At 42.0% G+C, this 21,824-nt stretch overlaps 1 protein-coding gene across 1 annotated transcript in view; it reads left to right on the top strand.

The window, feature by feature from the left end:
- Nucleotides 1-21,824, top strand: part of sorcs3a (sortilin related VPS10 domain containing receptor 3a) — a 146,919-nt gene that overhangs the window by 92,130 nt on the left and 32,965 nt on the right. The window contains exons 5-9 of the mRNA XM_071921088.1: nt 15,041-15,114; nt 16,467-16,531; nt 17,222-17,340; nt 20,223-20,312; nt 21,111-21,290. Of these exons, the coding sequence (XP_071777189.1) occupies nt 15,041-15,114; nt 16,467-16,531; nt 17,222-17,340; nt 20,223-20,312; nt 21,111-21,290 (528 nt within the window). The remainder of the gene's footprint in view (nt 1-15,040; nt 15,115-16,466; nt 16,532-17,221; nt 17,341-20,222; nt 20,313-21,110; nt 21,291-21,824) is intronic.

Consider the following 21,824-nt stretch of genomic DNA (forward strand, 5'->3'; position numbering starts at 1 on the left):
GATGTAGCACATACAAGATCAGGTTTTATTATTTCTGCTAGCTGTCTGCATCTTAAAAAGTAGGGGACAAGTGGTTGCACACTCTAGCCTTGATTCATTCATCAGGGCATTTTTACTCTGATGAAGACTTGTGCTGTCGAAACGTTGGCTTATTAAATATGCATTGCATCAAACAGTCTACAACACAACCTGGCAACAACACAAGTCTTCATCGGGGTAAAAATGTTCCTCTTACACTCCAATTTCTTTGGAGTGTAAGAGTAATTATGAAGATGAGCCAGGTAGCCACATTAGAGAAGCGAGTTCAAATCCCAGGGCATGCAGTCTAAAAATAAGCTGGGCAGGGGCAGGTGAAAGAGAGGTGCTGTCTTCCCTGTAGCCAAGTTTTCAGGCAAAACATGAAATTAGTCTGGTGGATTGCAAAAAGTAACACTACTCATCGGTCACCACTGTGTTACGTTATTCCAAAACAGCCTTTCCTAATATTAATTAAAGGCAGCCCTTAGCATCTTACGCTACCCACTGATTTTATATAGTCCAGGTGACAGCTGTGATCATTTATTGATCTCACTGATTAAATACACTTCAGTCATGAAAGGGAGATATACATCAAGCCGAGGAGAAAGTTGAAGAAGGATTTTTGTAGCCTTGAGACAACTGAGACGTGGATTTGGCAACTCATCATTGGGAAGGCATTCAGGGTCAGTGTACGCAATGATGATCCGGTGAAAGATTACAGATATTATGAGAATATGACTAATGTGGCTATAATTTACAGCAGCGCTAGAGCTGTTTGCTCTTTCTGAGAGACCTTGGCACCCAAAGCAAAAAGGCCAGGCGTGATTATCATCTCTGCTAGTCCCATTTTCATTCCACTGTGTGTCATCCTCCCTCCTCCTGCCGCTACTTCCCCACGGCTGTTGTTGCAGCTAAAGAATATGTTCTTAGTCAACTTAGTTAAATGAGAGTTAACAGAGATATTATTGGTTGCTTAATTTGACCTAATTTCCCTTCCAGCATCAACACTTTATCTCAGCTGATGAGCTAGCAGCGAGAAGCTCTAATATGTTCATTTTAAGCTAGTAACTGGCTATTAGTTTTCAGACTGGGTCGCTCTGAATTTAATCAGCTGTGAGTTGGTGCTCAGCCATGGTTAACTGCAGGCCCGAGGACCTGCGTTTAACGCTGTCAGAGTGAAACTCTTTAGTAAGATATCAGATTCTATGTCAAGACAAATAGGCTTGTTGAGAGTATTTGTCGTAATACTTGATTCTCTTTTATGACTTTTTATAATTAACATTCAGGTCAGTCCCCTTCTCGAGTAAACTGAGGTATTTTTAGATTTAGAACTCCTAGTGACCTTTCCAGGCTCTTATCTCTCGACTGTGTGGAGTTGGTGAAAACAATTACTCACTGATGTAGTCCCCAGTTGGTTTTTGAGAATAAGGCCAATGTTTTGTGAGCGAGTTACGTAAACCTGTCAAAGAAGAACACGAGTAGAAGCAACGCCACATATAGAATAAACAGTCCTCTTTTTTATTCCCTGTGAACTTTCCAAACTCCCGATTGACTGGGTATTAGGGCATCTCGTCTGAAATCTGTTTTTTTTTTTTACAAAAGCCCAGACAGCATCAGGCCGCAGTTGTTTGGTTCCTTCACTTATTCATGAGAGACCTTCCTGCCCTTGTTTCAAAGCTAAAGTGAAAAATCACAATGTTTTTGATGGTGCGTTGTCAGAAATGTATGGGGGTTTGAGGGGCGCTGTGGTGAAATCCATTCCTCAAAAGAGAAGAAGCGTGAACTTTTTTTCAGTGCTCCCCCCTCTCCCTTCATGTCAGTTCCGATGGAGTCGCAGGAATTTGAAAAGAGGGTGTTTCTCAAAACAAGGTAGTGGGTATTACCATATAACTCCCCTCACGCCTCAGTGAACTTGAGAGACAAGGCCATGGCTCTCTAATGGATTGTGTAGTGATATGTTAATCCAATGCAACTGCAAGAGACAAGAATACAGTTCTGTGCATTGTAATCACTGCAGTCATTTTGCAATCAGCTATTTCAATACATGAATTTCTGATTAATGACAGAATGGAATATTGTTGAACTAGCTATCATTATTCATTATTCATCATCATTATCTTCATCACCATCATTATCATCCGCCTCCTCCTCCTCATCATTATTATTGTCATTATGGTCCAGTCTTGATGAACGTAACTTTGCTCCCTGTGCTAGTTAACAGTCATATCATATTCATAATGTTTCAAATCATTTTGTTTCCGCTCTAGTACAAATGAACCCCAGGTGACTGACATAACTTAGTTCCCAAATCCCTAAAATGTGCCCGGCAGGCCCCTGTAGTGTCTTCCCAGCATGCCTCTCGATGGCAGTTTGCTACATGCAAGCGCACAGACTTGGAAGGCGTATATCCTGCTGCTCTGTTGTATTCCAACCATCCAGCAGAAGCAGAATTGGACACAGACATATTGAAATTCCATGTCCTCACATTTCCTTTCAGCCCCAAATACCAGCTACTAGAAACAAGTAACAAAATAACAAAACATCCACTTCAGAACAACAAAGAAAACAGCCAATGCATTCACACAGCGACTGTCGAGTCAAACGGGGACAGGGGCTTTCATGGTTCGGCGCTAACCTCATAAAGAATCATCCTAAATCAATCATATGGAAATGCGGTGCATATTCACGCGGCACCACAATTGCATTACCCTAAGTAAGACGGTACACAGCAACCCTTCGTCCAGGCAAACATTCATTACATGTGTTTGTACTTCTACTGGAGGGGGGACGATCCGTTAAGGCTAATGCTGCTGCAGCAGGAAGCCGGTGTCTCGGCGGCCACAGCATCTGTGTTACTGACTCAGCCTGAAGTGGAGCGCACAGGGGATTCGATCCTTTGCGTTAGGGTTGCAACCTGCAACAGATAGAGGGATTGCTGTCATTAGTAAGGTGGTGATGGATGGCTCAGAGTGCAACAATAATAATACAATAGATCATGACTAAATGGTCATGGAGGGGGGCCGTCATCACCAGGTTAATTCTATATGGCAGAGCAAGTGTGCTTCGCATTAAGGCGACACATGCAGAGTGGATGGCTTAATAAGGTCACATGCAGGGCCACGCAACTGCACATACTCCGTTTGTGAAAATGCATATCCCTCACACATGCAGAGTGCTCCATGCTCCAGCCAAGAAACAAACAGCAAACATCACACACAAACGGTCTGTCAGAGAGAGCGAGCGGCAGATAGAGTAGGAGGTGCGTGCGTGCGAGTGAGGTAAGCCTATATGAAATCTCTATAGTGGTATGAGCTTGAGAAAGAGAGAGCGACAGAGAGAGAGAGAGAGTGATACACACTGACATCGGGCCAAGCATGGCTTAATACACCAGGAAATTTTGGATTGTGGTTCTGGTGCGTCTGGCATGATGAAACAGAGAAAGGAGTTCTGAAATCAAAGGGAAATTATGGATACAGTAGTGAAGTAGTGAAGGATACATGGCAAGGAGAGGTAGGGAGAACAGATGGAGTAGCTTGTTCTAATGGAATAGCAGATATGTATCGTCACTCTATTGTCAAAACAGCAGATGGAGGTGTGCTGCCAAGAAGGGCGAACATATCAGCGACATAACGAGGAAAAGCAACTTCTGTTATTTTAGATCCCTTGCTAAGAATTGCAAAGGATCCTTATATATAGCAGATTGAATAGGCAACAGTATTTCACTGGACCTTTTTCAAAGGCAATTCAACCAAATTGGTATGCGCTATTGCTAGTTTGTACTGTGTCTAGGTATGGGTCTTTGAATGATTCTCAAAGAACGTGTTATTGTGAAATTGCCCAAACACCATGGAATTTTGCAATAGCTGCCTTTGTCTGTCTTGACTTTTTTTTTTCTTTACACTGTGCAAATAATACTAACTTCATGATGCAGTGCGGGGCTGGTATCCTTTAGTATCCCTGGGTGAGATTTCTTCATTATATCCAAAGATCAGGTACAATTTGTTCTGGCCCTCGGGGAGCAGGTTTTGGAAATAGAGGCAGGCCTCCTCGCCCTTGGCGAACACCCTTTGTCCTCTGAAGGTGTTTAGAATTCACCGGCCAAAGGAGGTGCCTTTGATATTTCAACAGCCGTCGTAACCTTTGCGTGTCTCTTACATGGCCGCTGCGCTCCTCGAGCTGTGTGGGCCTGTCAGTTAACTTTTAGTTCTTCACGGAAAAAAGCATAACTGTCAGGTGTGGGGGAAAGAGAGGAGAGCGGAGGTGCTGGTGGTGTGTGTGTGTATGTGTGTGTGTGTGTGTGTGTGTGTGAGGGGGTACTGTGTGGTTGGCTACAGCATGTTTGGCGTGAGCAGGTAACTGTATGTGTGTGTGTGTGTATGTAAGAGAGACAGAAGGAGAGGCAGGGACTAAGGAACAGAGGGAAAGAAATGAACCAAAAAATGAGAACAAATGGAGATTGATGGATCATGCGTGAATTCTTATTAAATAACCCATTTCTATCTGTTATAGGGGCTTCACTGACATCCTCTATTGCACTGCAGCGGATGAGTTGATATCAGCTGATCTGTTTGTTGGCTTGTTTATCAGTTTCGAAACAGGCCTGCGGAGTATTCCCTCATCGTTCACCCTGCTTATGCTGCAGCGGCGCCGACCCCCGATATGACATTCTAGTTTAAAATCACTTCTTAGAATCAAACTCGTTCTTTTTCATCATGGCGACAAGGGTAAGAGAAAACACTTGAACGGTTTGCATATGTCCCGTCCGTTGGGGAGGGTGATCTGACAATTTATTTCATTCACTCCCGCTGTCTCTTGCTGTTGGCAGCAGTGTTGGCAGGTTCCCCTCTGAGCTGTTATCTTGCAGTGAGGAGTTAAGGTGTGTATCTGGGCCATAGGCAATTATGACGTTTATTTTAGCAAGCAGGACAAGCTGAATATCACTGTCATCCCTTGAATGAGTCTCTCGGTGTGCGGAAACAAAAAGGTGGGGGGGGGTGTGACAAACAACATCATTTACCAAACCATAACTGGAGCGTCTTCTTGTTTAGAGTTCACAAAGTAGTATTTAGATCAGCTATTCCTCTTCCTCTTGTCACCAATATGAGCCAGCTCTGCATTGTAAAAGTCACATAGTATTACATCGAAAAAATGTGCGCTTTCTTTGAATCCATCTGTGTACTTATTGCCATTAGAAGCTCCCAAACCAGCATTATTGGTTTACTCACATCTCAGCTCAGGGGAGTCGCAGAAACACTGGATTCATTGTGATCAAAGCAAACATAAGCTTTGAAAACCCACATGTTCTGCGACTGATTTGCCTCCGGGGAGTCGCGAATACTGTACCCATACTGAAACATCCTATATTTCTACAGCACGCTATTTAAGAATTACTTCTGCTTCTTTACATGATAGTCCTGCGGTTCTTTAGCATGGGAATGGTCTATAAACATATGTGCAATGCATGGTTTGGCTCTCTGGTACTTGCCACAACAAACATCAGCAAAATTTTGCTATTCCTAAGGGAGAAGAAGTCATAAGGCAATCATGGTGCTTTTTTTCTGTTGCAAAATCCACCTCAGGTAACATAAAACAAAGTGTTGTTGTTGATTTAAGTTGATTATGCAACATGAATTATGCAACATGTTGCAAATGCCCCATGACTGCTGTTCATTCAGCTTTAGTGGTGGTAAAATTTTGCTGATGTTTGTGTAGCACTTTCCAGGGAATCAAATCATTCACTCTGGGTTCATCTGGTCTGCTCTCAGGCCAAAGAGCCATATGCATATTACTAGAAAAAGAATAATTAGATTATAATTTTAAAAAGGAATTTTCCCTGTATGCCATCTTCAGTTTTGACATTTCTAGAGTTCACTTGTTGGGGTTTTCCACAGTCAGCTATGAAGACAAATTATGTTTGATTGAATGTTGAACACCATCAAACAACAGCCGATGCAATGCCATCAGTTATATAATAACATCATCATTACCACCTTCTGTATTTTATTGTTTTTTTTCTTTCGAAACCCAGATTCCCTCAGGGTGTAACCTGTTTGTTTATCACCACCCAAAGACTAGCATTTTAGAACAACATTAGTAATTTACTAATTGGAGTGTGAAATTATCGGGAGTCTTCCATTATAAAATGCCATTGCACAAATAGGGGAGGGGAGGATCAAAGATTTATGGTTCAAAAGTGCTGCGTTACCAGAAAAAAAACCTCTGTGCAATTTCCACCTCCTCCCAAGCCCATATAGTCGCAACCCCATTTCCCACTCCTCCACAATTCCCCTAATGATCGTAACAGGCCTTAGAGCCCATAAATCTGAACAGTAGGGAAACTAAGTGTCTCATCATTATGCAGCCTCCACCTATCCGCTCACAGAGCGTCCCTGTAAGGCCCCCAGGACAGCAGCGGCACTTGTTTAAATCCAATCTCATTTCAGTGAGCTCTTCATCACTTTTTTTCCCCACTGCACCTAATGACGTCCCCGTGCCATATTGTTGTCTTATGTGTAATGGGGATAAGCTGAATTACTCTTCTGGTTGACTAATGGTGATGGCTGAGTTAAGTTGACAGGGTCATTTTCAGTTGAGGTAATGTTGTTGCTGGCGCTTGTTCCCTGAAGAAGTTGCACAGTTATGAAGTCTTACTGCAGTCTACTGTTGGACGGCTATCACCTTGACAGCAGGACTGGGGTTCAAGCGTACATCTGTTTGTGTCTATGAATAGATAGATTAAAAAAAAAATTGTGTTTCATGGAGACCATAAGAGGAGATAGCGATTAATTCATATGACATGACAAAATTGATTTGGGTAAGTCTGAACTCCCTTGTCCATCAGTTTTATATTCATGATATGAGCCTAGGACATTTTTCTTTAGTTTTTTGTTGGGCATAATGCTTTTAAACCCTGACTTAGTAATGTTGCTACTATGTTCCCTCCATATAGCAAGGTGACCTAGAGCTGTAAGAACAGTTATTGTAGGAAACCACAGGGTGCTCTTCAGGAATGAAAGAAGGCCTAGCAATGAAAGTGAAACCAGCTGGACAAAAAGTACTCTTTATGTGTTGCCATGAAAAGAGTGAAAACCGCCTATCTTCTGTCTTGAACAAAACTGGACAGAGTTTTATTCAGACACGTCAAGGGCAGATAAACTGTCCGGAGGATAGTTTTTGCTTTTTTTTTTTTTTTTTTTTCCTCAAGGTTTGCAGGGATCATAGAGAAACAGGTGCAGGCACATCTGGATAAGATGGCTGAGTCTGTCAGGGTCTTAGGATTTGGAGGGGGTGTTAGCAGTCTGGCGAGTTAGCCTGGGAAATGGGAAAATGCTCTGTCGAGGAAAATGGGCAAGTAACTTTGGCTGCCTAGGTTGTGATTGGAAGAGGCTCAGGGGAGGAGTAAAACACTGCTAATCGCTACAGTGTTGGCCATAATTGAAATAATCTGGCATTCTATTCAATGGCTGTGCTCTTACACACACATGCTTGCGCAGGAATGCACACACGCACAAACAGATTCTCACACACACAAACACACATGTGCGCACAAACATGCTGCCTTAGATTTTCAGTCATTTGGCCATTGTTTTTCCATTTTAAAAACCCACACACAACTAAAATAATGTGTCTGAATGCTGCGTTTCCCAGACGAATTGGATATTTTCTCCAATCCCTGCTCCCAAGGGAAGCACTAGCCCACCTAAAATGAGAGAGGAAACTGCATAACTGCCTCTCTTAGAGCCACACAGTCCCTCCAGTCCTTCAATATGCAAACATTGTTTGACTTAATCCACCCTAATGATGCAAATTTATGCTGTTAATTATTTCTAGCCGAATCGTATCCTCACTAAACGTTTTCAGAAATGCAATGGGGACATCAGGCTCAATAAAGTATTCAGGGAGAGGGGGGAAGACACATTATTCAGGATTAATTTTTTCTTCTTCTTTCTTTTTTTCATTTGCATTGACTACATAAAAAGAATTAGCATTTTCCATTTTGTAACATTCCTAATATGGGTGATATTGTTGTCTGTGGGTATAGATTCTGACGTTGAAGAGTCCTCTTCAGATAAGCTCTTTTAATTCAAACCTTGTCTAATAGCAAGGCAGTGAATCTATATCCCAGAGTGCTATGCTTTCAGGATCATCCCATGTCATTGTAATCCTCAGCTGACACCTTTTTTCCTGCTAAATGTGATTCTTCATTTAAACCTTCGATATATGACATCTACAGGCTCCAAATAGATGCGCCAGTGTAAAGTGATACAGAGTAAACCCGTTTGCTGGAGAATAAAGCTCTTGTTGTGGAGGAGAGATAACAGCTAAACGTGCTATAGAGTGGTTCCATGTGAGGCCACTCACACTTACGATAAAATTGACATCCTACTTAAGCAGTTAACCTCTATTCCCATAATTTTACATGGCACCACTTTGAATGAGCCAAAATAACATCCGCATCATTGTAACCCATTGGATATGAGATCACTTCAAGCTGCCTGCAGTTTCCCTCCCTCTTCATAACAACATTGAGCAGTAGCTACAGTATTGTTGATTCAAAACGTCTGCACCATCATCACAGCACACCACGTCCTTTTCAACCTGCTTCCCTTCTGATATGAACCTTCAAGATAGTGTTCCTTAAAGGTTCACAAACAAAAGTGGCTCTTCCACCTCTATTACAGTGTGCCCCTGTCCTGCCCCCTCTAAAGAGCCACTTCCAGCCCTCTCACTGCCCCCCTTTCAAAAGGTGATGTTGAGCTTGAGCCAAAATGGGTGCTCAGCTGCTGCAGTGCATTTCTCAACTCACTGACTCTCCAGATGGCAGGTATCTTTAGTGCTCAGCTCACTTGTCAGCGAGCTGCGACAGCTCGGCCGCGCTTCATCTGGCTGCATCGGGCCCTCCCAGGATACTTTTAATGGACTTTAATTTGAAACACATGATCAGGACAATACAGACACTGCACTCGCTACCACAATGGAGATAATGGGGTTCTTTTCTTTGTGCATATGGGCATAGCATTTCACAACGTAATTATAGCTAATTGGAAAAAATCATTGCCAGAAGGCCCAGGTTGAAGAGAGCTACTTTATATACCTTGTGAACCGCTATTGTTTGTATGCATGTGTACACGGCATACTTAAATCAAAGCAGTGTGTGCCTTTTCATTGAACCCACCAACATGATGGTTATTGCTCACAGGAATCGTTAACACTCTTAACACCATCACACATTTGTATGTAAGAGGCGGCTGGTTTTCAAAGTGCATGGATGTTGTTGTTGAGGCTTCACAGCCCTTGGCCAGCAGAGCAGAATAGAGGACTGAACACACATCCCACCATCATCTGCCACCAGAGAGAAAACATAGTTACTGAACGTGAAGCAGTTGTGCTTCAGTTTGAGAGGCTGTTATCATTTGTTGTGTATTTCTTATGTAGCAAAGGCAGCACAGATAGTGTAACAAGGATTCACTGAGGGAACCCAGAGGAGCTGGTGCAGTATGTAAGTCAGCACAAAGCCAGAGGGAATATATTTGTTAAACTTGAGTGGGCACACATTAGTGTTTGACATTGATAATCACGTAGGATAATATTTTAATTTGTTGAGCATGTACGTGTAACCGGTGTTTGAAAACCACACTGTGTTCACGTTGTGATATGCTTTTTGCTTTGTGAAATATCTTTTGGGACAAAGTCAAAAAAAATAAAAAAAAGTTTCAAAGGAGTTCAAATCCCAAAGGTTTTTCAGATGTGCACTTGACTTGAAAAACACCTTTAGCATCCACTGTGAGGATAAAAACTGTAGATGTGTGAGTGGGCACACCATGTGTCAGGAATAAAAAATATTGCCCTGAATATTCCCCTGAATTTACAGCGTAGTAAAAGATCATGATCACATGCAGCATCACCGGTGATTAGCTGCACGAATAATTGCAGTATGCATCATAATGGCCAATGTGACGTGAATGTACCGTATGGAGCACATGTTCCCTCTCAGCTTAGTAACATGACACTGTGAGGTCAACTTGTATCGTATAAGCATGACAGTCTCACTGATTCACTTTTGTCATTTGACAGTCAAACCTTTATCTTTCAAGCCACACAATGAAGCTTCTTGATTATACGACAGTTGTAGTTTATGGTCCCTATTTCTACAGTCTGTCATGGAAAATCTAGAAAATTTTGGAAATGTTCACGTTTTTACTTGAACTGAAAGGTTTACATTGTCTTTTATGGGCTGATTAAGTTTCATGACCCTAGGGCCCATGAAACTCATCCAAACCCATGCTGCAGTTCCAACAAGCCCAGCTGCTGTACTGTACCACAGCGCCGAGCTGGGAGTGCAGCATCAACTGTTGCTGTAGCTGAAGTTACTATGCAGTCTTGGGATAATCAGATAACCACATCATTCACCCAGTGTATTGTCAAGAATAGAAAAATAGATCCATTCTATTATATTGCTACGCTTCAGTAGGTTAGCTGTCTTTCATTATCATAACATAGTATCCTGTTTGCCAAAATGTTTCATTTGCATCGCCCAAACGTATTAAATTCCACACCTGTTGTGCAAAAACTGCTTTGCTAGCTCAATCTAGCTGTAACTAAAATATTCACCAGCATTTCTTTTTGTTTCACGCATAGATTAGCCACTGCAGTTGCAGAGCACCCATTTGGTTTTACCACAGAACAAACTATGGAGAGACAAAACAACAACTGTCAGGCACTGACTAGCAGTGAGAAGGTACTGAAACCCATAAAATACATAATTCCAATCAGTGATTGGATCGGTACACACTGTTAAACCAAAATTCCAGCAAGTTTGTGTGAAAATTCACGCTCAGAATAATTGAATTGTTACTTACTTTTATCTTAATTAGATACTACTCAATAAACCAAAGAAAACCCAAACAAATATACCAAGTACTGCAAATCAATAGTGCACTGGTATATAGGGGTTACATGTCTGATGACTGACTGATTGTCTGGCTGACTGATTGATTGACTGACCTGAATTTGGCTTCTGATGCCCACGTCTGATGCCATGGGAAAAGGCTGTCAATCTGAAATATCAATGTCTGAATTTGAAGGTACAAATGTTTCATCCAACAGTAGAGCTGCAGTGGCAAGTGAAGTGAGAGGGTTATACTTTGGACTCTAATCCTGGTATTTTCCTGGTCAAAACAATCCAGATGGCTCATTTGCATACCCCTTTCCTATACTTGCCTCCATAGGATCGTCCCCACTGCTGTGCATTTTTCAGGCCCCATAAATTCTGGGGGGATAAAAACAGTCCTCCCCTGTTGGATAAGCCAAGGCGATGCCAACAGAAGCGGTTTGATTTAGAGCACTGTACATAGATGCATCAAGAATTTATAGGAGACTTAATTAGGTGTTGTAAAAGTGACTTATAGTAATTGTGCAGGACACAGGGGCCTATAACGCAGCAGTTATCATTTCCATAACTCCCAAGTCCTGATTCTCTTCTCAGAACTTTTATGTGTTGTGATGCTGTTTGTACTTTGATGTTAATGAGCAAGTCTGTTTTTTTTCTGGTAGCGAAATGTTGCCCCTGCAATACTGCAGCAAGCAGAGTGCAAAGAAATAGGGCAAAAAAGCTGTGAAAAAAAATCTGTTATCCTTCCTCTTACTACAGTGTTTCATAGCAAAGATATCAATAGAGCTTAAGCGCATTATCCTAACCACGGGGCAAAAGCCAGAAAGAAATTGGACCCAAGAGTTCTAAGGAAAAGAGGGATTGTTGCAAAAAAAGTCTCTCACTAAGTGCAACTGTGGGTGGTTCCAGTGGTTTCTCTCCGACTCAGTTCACATGAATGTGTCCACCCCCTTTTTTTTCTTGTGGTATTTTGTATTTCATTTGTCAACCAAGGAGCTAATCAAAAGGTCCTGTTGATTGTTGCCCTTTAGCGAACTGTAAATGAGGCCTCCTGTCACTAATTGGTAGCTCAAGTCAAACAAATTTTGTCATCTGCTGCGAGAATGATGGTCCGTCTGTCTTTTTTCTTCTCTCTTTATCTCTCTTTCTCTCTTGCTCCCTCTTTTTCACTGCAGGCTCATTCGCAGCTGGCAGTGCGAGTCGAGGAAAGCCGTAATTCTAAATGATATTAGCCAGTTTTGTCTGTGACAATCATCATCCTCCAGTATTGGGTGGATGATATAGCAGTCACATTAGTCGGATCGTATTCCTCAACAGCCAGGAGATACATCTTGGTGCTGGTGTATTGCTAGCAAGTAGCTGTTGCTAGTTGGCAGCGCAAGACTAGTGACAGGGTCAGTTGTGACAGTAGTTCAGTGATGTGTGTGTGTGTGTGTGTATGTGCCTTTCCTAAAACACTGAAAGCCCCCATGTCACTCTCACACAATGTTGCCTGTCCACTGGGGACATGTTGTTGCAGCAGTCACTTCTTTTTCTCATTGATTTCAAGGGTAGACGGACGCTGTTGCACAGTCACGGTAGCGCCTAACGCTGAGCATGTTTTCAGTATTCAGAGCACCAGGTACTGAAAGTTATCTTTCATTTTCATTCATATTTCATCTTGAGCCAAAGTGCACTTCCACCAGGCTTTAAATAGTTGGATAGCAACAGCAAAAGCAATAACTTGGAATTTCCTCAAGCGTATGCTGAGCACCTCTGCAAAAAAAAAAAGAAAAATAGCTTACAGGCCCCGAGAAATCCTTCATCTTTCTGTGATGTGTAGATTTTCCTGTGGGACACAAGAGTTTGAATCATGTCACTTAGGTTCCATCCATGTTTGATTTACCACACTGCTTTAGGAGTGGATTTCTTGGGACACATAGCCCTCTAAGACCTTGGCTCTGATCTAAACTACTCTCTGCAGCACTCTTCTGGCCCTGACACACTTTATGCATAAACGATATGTTTATTCAGTGCATTTCCCTGAATCCTGATTAGGATCAATTATTCCTCAGATATGAAAACCAACTCACACTGTGTTATGGCCTCACCAGCCCCTGCGCACCCCTGGATGTTTTTGTTTTTGCATCTTTAAGCTTCAGTAGTCCACTTGACCAAGAATTCTACAAAATCAGTCAGAAATATTAATCACATTACTATTTGCTATAGTACTTCCCATGCAAATTAAAGTACAGACGCAATCTCCTTAATCTCCTTTTTGAGAGGCACTGATTGTAAAAAGCACTGATTGCTTCCACATTGCTCTCCACAAACCTGGCTAAGAGTCTGCAAAACTTCTAAAAAGTGCACATGCTGCATCTCATTGCCGCTTCGACTGGATCACAACTTGCCCAACAACGCCTACAAACCTGATGCACAGGTCAAGGCAACCCAAATGTTTTCGAAACCCGCCATCAACATAAATAGATTAGATGAACTAACATGCTATCTGCAATTCCTCAATCACCATTTGAGCTCCTGTCCTTTGGCGGCTCCCTTGGCTGTCACCAGCTCCATCAGCGGTGTGGCGGCTGGCTGGCTGTGTTTTTGATTTATCGACGTGAGTGGGAAACTATGAAGCTTACTTTGTGACAGCTCAGAAGCTTTAGAATTTAAGATGTCATTGAACTGATGAATGGGGAGAGGAGAGGTTGAGCTTACCCAGTGGCATCGTATGTCACTGTCCAAAGTGATGAGAGACCCTGCCTGCCTCCCTGCTACACAGGCCCAAGGCTCCACCGGGGCCCCTTTCTTTACTGAGGTTGGCAAAATCAGAGATCAAAGTTTCTGCAGCATATGGGTAATAAACGCCTATGGGTCTATTAGCTGCTGTTCGACTTTATAAAGGTTCAGACAAATGTTTGCTCACAGCTAATACTGGATCCAGGCCTAATACCACAGACGGGGCACAAAGATGGATGTTTTGGTTTATGCCATTGCTTGTCATTGTCAAGTGTGCATTGGCTACTACAAATAGACACATGGCCTGTAAGAGCTGATTGTATGATGGAATGATTTTATGATTGAGTGTGATATCCATATGGGAAAATCCAAAGAATGATGCCAAATGCAAATTAGAAGCAGATTATTGCTACAACCTGATAGAGACTGTCCATCCATATAGTGATGCAGTACATGTTGTGAGAACATCAGCAATGTCATTTTTAAAAGGAAAACCTGCTGACCTAAATAGATTTTTCCTTGCGAAGCTGACAAATAAATTTGCTTCAGTTGACAAATGTGTATCCTTTTATCAGAGTAAGTGTCAGATTTGCTGTGATAAAAGGTAACAAGTAGGAACATTAGCATAGAGCTCGACTGGGGCCACCGACTCAGTGTGTTGGAGGAAAATAACAATACACAGACACAGCAAGATATAGGGAGCTGTTTCCAAAACATCAATCAGTATAATGGAGGGAAATGCACCCTGGTTATTAATTATTTGCCCGAGCACCAGAAAATGTAATTAGTCCATAGAAATTGGGCCATTGGCTCCATGCTGTACACCTACATGTCAGCCACGCTATATATTGTACCTTGCGTTCATATAAATTCACTCTGTAAGACCTTGGCTTTGGCTTTTCAATCCTGAAGATTTGGTGCTGAAGAAATGGTTTTGTGTCCAACTTAGACATTTGTTTTTAATATAAAAGCACTTTAAAAAGTACTGAATCACGGTAACCACACCAAATGTTTTGCTGATCAAGCTAAACGTGCCCACATTAATGTCATAGCTATTTAATTCACTCATTTTATTTATTGTTCCCACAAAGTGCTTCCTCGCTACCTATAGCTCTAATTTGTAAAGGGAGAAGGAAATAGAGATTCCTATATTGGTGACTATATGTTAGCTTGAATGGCCAGTTGGTAATGATGATAGCAGTTCAGCGCTATTTCAGCCTATCTTCCAATCATGCTTTATAGCCACAGACTAACCTCAACCCTGGAATTATCCAGCCATGCCTCAAGCTCCCTTGTCACTGTTAGAACTTCTAAATCAGCCAGTCTAATTAGAAGCTGCACGAATGTGGAAACATTCATTTATCTCGCTAACGAGACTGATTTTATTCTTTTCTCTGATGATCTTCACAGCTGTACAGCTCCATGGACTTTGGGAGAAAGTGGCAGCTGGTTCACGAGCATGTGACACCGAACAGGTTCTACTGGTGAGTCATTTTGTCCCGGCTCGCCTTCCCCTCCTCTCTTTTTCACTGCTCCTCTATTTCTCATTCTTCTCCATCCTCCTTATCTGGGTTTTGTTTACTCAGGAATGCAGGAACTGTTGCTTGTGTTTTGCACGAGTGAGCGTTTGATATTGATGACTTTGAACAAGGTGTGTGACTGACTGGCGATGCCGCTAAAATTCTGCTCATTTTCTACCCTTGATACAATCAGGCAGAGATTAATCTTCTCCTTCAGAGTGCACTTTGCATTCAGCTTCCTCGGCCATGTCGCGTTCCGCTTCATTTCTCATACACGGCCCGCCCACATCAGGTGAATTGCACATATATAAGAAATCATGATTTTTTCAAATCAAGGAAGGAGGGATTTCAACACATGCATGCATGCAGAGATACAAGCATACATACAGCATGAGGTGCTATGACTAATAATGGACCCGGGACGTCCCTGTCTCAAATATCTGAAAGTGCACACTCATCACAAGCGTAGGCCCGGATCTATTCCAGCTCATTGCTCTTCTCTCTCTCGGAGGTGACTGGGGTGCGCCCGGGATCGCCGTCGGCTATATCCACCGTAACTTGCATAAATCTGGAGCTACTTCCGTGGCATAGTAGCATAATCCTAAATAATGTGCCCAATCCATTGCCGGCTCGCCCTTCACCGCCAAAGCCCCTTCAAGGGCATCTAAACTCTGGCCCTCGAGCATTGGCTAGGCAGGCCTCCAGTTGGCCGCATGGAGACAATGGCTTCATCAGCCTCCGAGGAATGAAATACCGCCACAATAGGAAAGCTGCATCCGTCCAGTGCAATCCACGACCAGTGAAATGAACAAGAAAGCGAGATTATGCTCAGCGATATAAAGTGCAGTAACTCGTAGTCGGGGAACGTGGTGATCCTGCAGCAGGCGGGCTGTGATGAGGAGGTTGTATTTCTATTCCTTTGTATTTACACTATTGTGACATTTTTCTGGAAGGAAACAAGCCTGCAGCTGCTGTGGGTGTGCTTGGCATAATGTGACATTTGGGACTCAGTTTTTGGGGGGGGGGGAACTTTCCTGCATCCCCCTTACCGTTAGTGTAGCTAAGCTAAAGTAAGCCATCTATAACTGGAGCAGAATGCCCCCGCTGAGACTCATCTCCCTTCATCTGTTCTTCCCACCTCTCCCCTCCCCCCCTCTACGTCCCCCACGCTCACACCCCACCCCACTCCCCCATGGTCTTTTACTTTTTTTTTTCTCTTCTCCACGCTCTTTCCTATGCATCCTTTCCTATTCTTTATCTTTACGGTTCTCTATTCCTCTACAATCCCTCATTTTCTCCCCTACTCCTTTATGCAGGTCTGTATCAGGCCTGGATAAGGAACCAGATTTGATCCACATGGAGGCTCACGCACCCGATGGAAGTAAGTCTCTCGTACACACACACACACACACTCACACAGAAGGGGAATAATGAACAGACCCGCAAAAAAAAGGCAGAAAAATTGAGTAAAATGTGAAACAGAGGGGTGGTGGGGGTCTGTATAGGAATGAATTCCACCTGGAGTTGAGAGTGCGTCCCGGGAGAAACATCACAGGATCACCCCACCAATAAATGCAGTGCATGATACTTGATTAATATGGCCTTTCTTCTCATCGCTCTCGCTCGCTGAATGTCAACTCCATAACTCTGAATGGCATTACCACCAAGGTCTTCCATAGGTGAAATTGTTTATGCCGGCCTGTGATGTCAGAGCAGGCTGGCTGTCTGAGATATAAGCGTTCCTTTTTTTTTTCTGTACAACCGGGGCATGATTGACAGACGGAGATGCTCGTTTGTGGTATCTATAGATGATAAGACGTGCTACAAAGAGAGGCAAATTAATCAGGCAAAATGTCAGACTGCATGGTCTGATGGAATAGAAGCCTTCATAGTTCAAGTAAGACACGTAAATATGTTTCTAGGTTTTTAACAATTCTTTAATTATGTCTCAGCATCAAATCAAAGATGACTAAATACAGATGCAGTGAAGTTTATGAATATTACGATGACCTGTATGAATCAATGTTACTATACCATTAACACCTTAATTCCATCTCTCCCTGTCTGACAGATGTACAGTATGTGACGTGCAGAGCTCAGATTTGCACGGAGCCCAATAGGAACTACCCGTTCCCCGGTTACATCGACATCAGCTCTTTGGTGGTTCAGGATGACTACGTGTTCATCCAGGTAGGAGTCTGAACATGTTAACTACACTGAACACCTTGGCCATGATGTACTGTGTGAGGCGCGTGTCATTAACCTTGAGTGAAAGAGTTTTGTGTTTTTTTTTTATTTTATGTTCCTTCCTATCTTTTTAATAGGTTATACTATAATTACAGTATGTTATGTATATTCATTAAACTGTGAGATGTGTTTTAACTGTGACATCAACCCGCCAAGGGACAACAGATGAAAATTAGCCTGGTGGTTACATCTGGCATATTTACATTTGGTTTTAAATGTTCATTAATATGCATATGCTGTCCCTATTAAATAAATAAATCACAAATACACATACGTTACATGTTAACACAGACTACTATGTCTACTTGTAGGTATTTAGTAGGAAATTTAATGTGAAAGGTTTGATTATTTATGTTTAAATATGCTGATTTCATTATTTATGTTGGTTGTCATGATTATGTCTTTTTATTATTAATATTAGTTCACCTTAGAGTTGCTACTTTACTGCCTCAATATTCTAAATGATGCTGTCATAAAAAGAATGGAGACCTATTTTCTATAAAGTGGTGCCATTTATCACTTAATATAGGATGTTAAAGGATGTTGCATGGCATAGAGAAAATATGTAAAATCGTTATATTTTAAACTTGACTGAATATTTGTGCATTGTTTTTCTGTGAGGTCGGAATCGTTTTTAATATTCATTCAAGCCACTGCCCGGTTTGTCATATTAATCATGATTTGTGTGAGAGAAAAATCTGAAATGGTAATGTCCTGAATTCCAAGTAACGGCGGTGCAATTTCTGGGTTGTATTTTAATTTTCTCTCCGGCGTGAATATTATTTACTTTGACATTGTGCAAATGAGGATTCATACATTTAAAAGTCAACAGGAAAAGTCAGAATAATTATATTGTTAGTCCACCACAAAACCAATTTTATACAATTTTAACTCATAAACTACTGTGGCGCTTGATGTCTGCCAGCAAAAGCATTGTCTATTTTAACACCTGAGTTTAGGGAAAGGGGTTCGGTACCTCTTTCTTTTCACCTCCTCACCTCCTAAAAATGGAATTTGTTGCAGAAGTGGCTCAGGCCAGTTAGACTACTGCAACTACTGGCACCACCTCCAAAATCCTCCAACAAACTTTTGGGGGCATTTATTTTCACAACTCCACTGCCCCTATACGTATACACTGCTGCGACTCCTGCCCCCCCCCAAAAAACCTCCACTGACCCCCCGTTACAACAATGCCTCCTCTTCAAACTAATAACCGTCATCAATAAAGTCCTCCACACCCTGAACCCACCACCCCTCCACACTCCTCTACCAATACAGCTTCACACAGTCCATCAGCCCATCCAATCCTTCTAACCCCATAACCACCTTAAAAAAGCAACAAACACTGAACCTTTTTAAAAATAAAAGCCCTTGAGCCAAGTTTTTCAAATCGCTAAACCTGCTTTTGCCCCTTTGTTCTGTTTAGTTGTATTATATGTTGAAATATTTTGTTATTTATTATTTATCATTTTCATATTTTGTTGTTATGATGTTATGTTTATATAGCCTAAAATGTGCTATACAATATAGAACATTATTGTTATTATCATTATTATCGTTGCTGTTGCTCTTACTGTTTCATACTCTAGAGCATAGTGATTTTTTCAGACACCTACTTACCTACCTACAGGCAAGTCCTTCCTCTGAAAGCCATACTGGCCTTGGCAGCATATTAGACAAAGAAATAGAGCTGTTCTCCAAAGATCCTTCAATCCTGTTTGACCTCTCAGAAGTCTTTCCACTAAACTCACAAGCACTCAACCTAAACCTCCCCTTCAATTCGAGCACCTCCACGTTTTAACACGTTGCGTCACAGACGAAAGATCCTGAAAGGGATGGGGAAAAAATCAATCATACCAATTCCTCTTAAAGTTCAAACCGCCTCTGGTTACCCCGCCATCGATCTCCCGCTTCTTCACTCGATTGCATGTGGGACCGTTCTGCGGTGCTCACTGCTAGCCTGCTATATTTCCTCTGAGCTCGTTTTCTCTCTTCTGAGCCATTCAGAGCACTTACCAGATCAGTAAAAGAATTGGTCCTGTCATACAACATTAATACCGATATTGCTTCCCTTGAACCAAAACTCACAAGTTTAATTTGAAGATTTTCCATTAATGAAATTCTTAAATCGGTATTAATAGGAAGGAAAAGGGGATTATGAAGCGGCAACCTCACTTTGCTTTGTGTGTGTGTGTGTGTGTGTGTGTGTGGCTACCATGGCCTCAGGGCTAATGATGAGTCTCTAACACCCCCCAACTCTGTTTTTTTTTGTGCTGCATAAGCTAACAGCTAGCAGCTTGCAGTGTTTGCACATGGTCTAGATCATTAAGGATGACTTTCTTCCAGACAGGAGTTGAGCTTTGGTTAGGCAACTTAAAGATTTCTCTTGACAAAGAATAATGGGACTATTGATTGTCCTACAAAATATTTACCAAAGTCTACTTTGAAACCACTAAATGCATCGACACCTGGAGAGCAGCATCCTCTGAATGCAATCCAGGAGATCACTATCAATGGCCAAGTCCAGAAAAATCAACTTGGATACCTGGTGCATCGCAGTGCCTTGGAAAATACCCCGACAAAGAGAGAGATTGATGTCTGCTTTCCCCCACCATCTCAATTGATTGGGGAAAATATATAATATATATATAATAAATATATATAATACGCTGTCAATGATGAGGTTACACTTGAGGTCTTGATGCAAGGTTTTCTCTGCATTTGTTCAGCAGTGGAGCTCCACCACAGCAGCGCAAGGGAAAAGGCAACACTGTAAGGCATAGATTTATGTTAAATGCGCGATCAATTGTCCATCTTGTTTGTAGGTTCCTACATCAGGACGAGCCAGCTACTACGTGTCCTACAAGAGAGACCCATTCATACAGATCAAACTGCCCAAGTATTCCCTGCCTAAGGTAAGTTACCGCAACTTCAGTCTGGCAAACATTGTGCTAAGTATAAGCAATCTTATTTACTTTCCATGAATCATAGAAATTGATTACAGAATGTTTGATGATCAATGATTCAGAATGTCACATTGATCAATAAATTATTCTTGCTAATTTATTCATAATTATTTTCAGAATTCTGAAAGTTTTTGTTTTTGACTGTGATGCCATCAAAGTATTGAGAAATTGAATGTACAAAATAAAGGGACTGGAAGCACCTTACTTGTGCAACGTTGAAATAATTATTAAAGCTTCAAAAGCGCATAAATGACCAATATATGTTCACCTGCTCATTATGCGCTGTTGTTCATTTATGCGCTTTTGAAGCTTTAATACATATTTTGACTTTGCACAAGTAAGGTGCTTCCAATCCCTTTATTTTGATTAGATCCTGTGCCACTTTGGAAGCCTTTGTCTCCCTACTGTTTTTTGATGCAAATTTAATGTACAGCAATAAAAAATATTTTTGCATCAGAGCAACAGGTGTGTGACCTACATTCATACTCTCATTCAGTTTTTTTTTTTTCTTTTTTTCTTGTCTTGTGTGCAGTCCTTTCCGGTTCAAACTTATAGCAATAGCACCACATTCAGAGTGCGATCCTCAGTGAGCCGCTGTATACCTTACAGCACGTCATAAACCATCTGTATTCACACCACAACACTGATCCCATGACCGGCTCCACAGGGTCAGCTTGTTCTAATCCGTCACCCCTCAGCCTCCACTCATACTGTAACTCCTCTTAATCTCTCCTCACTCTCCGATAGGATTTACACATCGTCAGCACCGATGAGAAGCAGGTGTTTGCGGCGGTGCAGGAGTGGAACCAGAACGACACCTATAACCTCTACCTGTCTGACACCAGAGGGATCTACTTCACCCTGGCCATGGAGAATGTCAAGACCACCAGGGGCATCGGGGGAAACCAGATGCTGGATCTATACGAGGTAGGCACCTGATTAAATTGCTTGCCCTCCATGGATAGATGAGGTTTATTGAATTAAATCTGTGTGAAGTTACAGTGTCTATTCTTTCCTCACTACCAAAGATCCCCTGTAGCAGTGGCCCTAAAGAGGCCTTTGTATGTTGGAAGCTTGTGGTTAAAGGTGCAATAAGTGAGATTTCTACTGCCCCATATAGCACAAAATGACCATAATAAATCTGCAGGGGGGTTGATAGAGTTGTTGATCAATACCAGGGACTCATCGATTACTCCACCAGGTGCTGAGATTTCTGGCTTTCAAAACTCACTTTCCAGCCTGTACTCTGTTTCGCAACAAAAACCTCCACCTGCTTTCACTTTCAGCTGCTCAACAACATTTTCTTCTCAAGCGCAAAAAGCAAATGATAACGCAGTATTGTTTTTACAGTGTTTTGCATCATGATGCCTCTTCACTAGACATTCCTGTTGGATCTCTATTGTGAAAATGTGACTTGTGATAAAAGTCAGAGATGACTTAGTGCCACTTTAAGAACGTGGC

This window comes from Centroberyx gerrardi, chromosome 3 (assembly GCF_048128805.1).
Source record: "Centroberyx gerrardi isolate f3 chromosome 3, fCenGer3.hap1.cur.20231027, whole genome shotgun sequence".
NCBI classification, from domain to species: Eukaryota; Metazoa; Chordata; class Actinopteri; order Beryciformes; family Berycidae; genus Centroberyx; species Centroberyx gerrardi.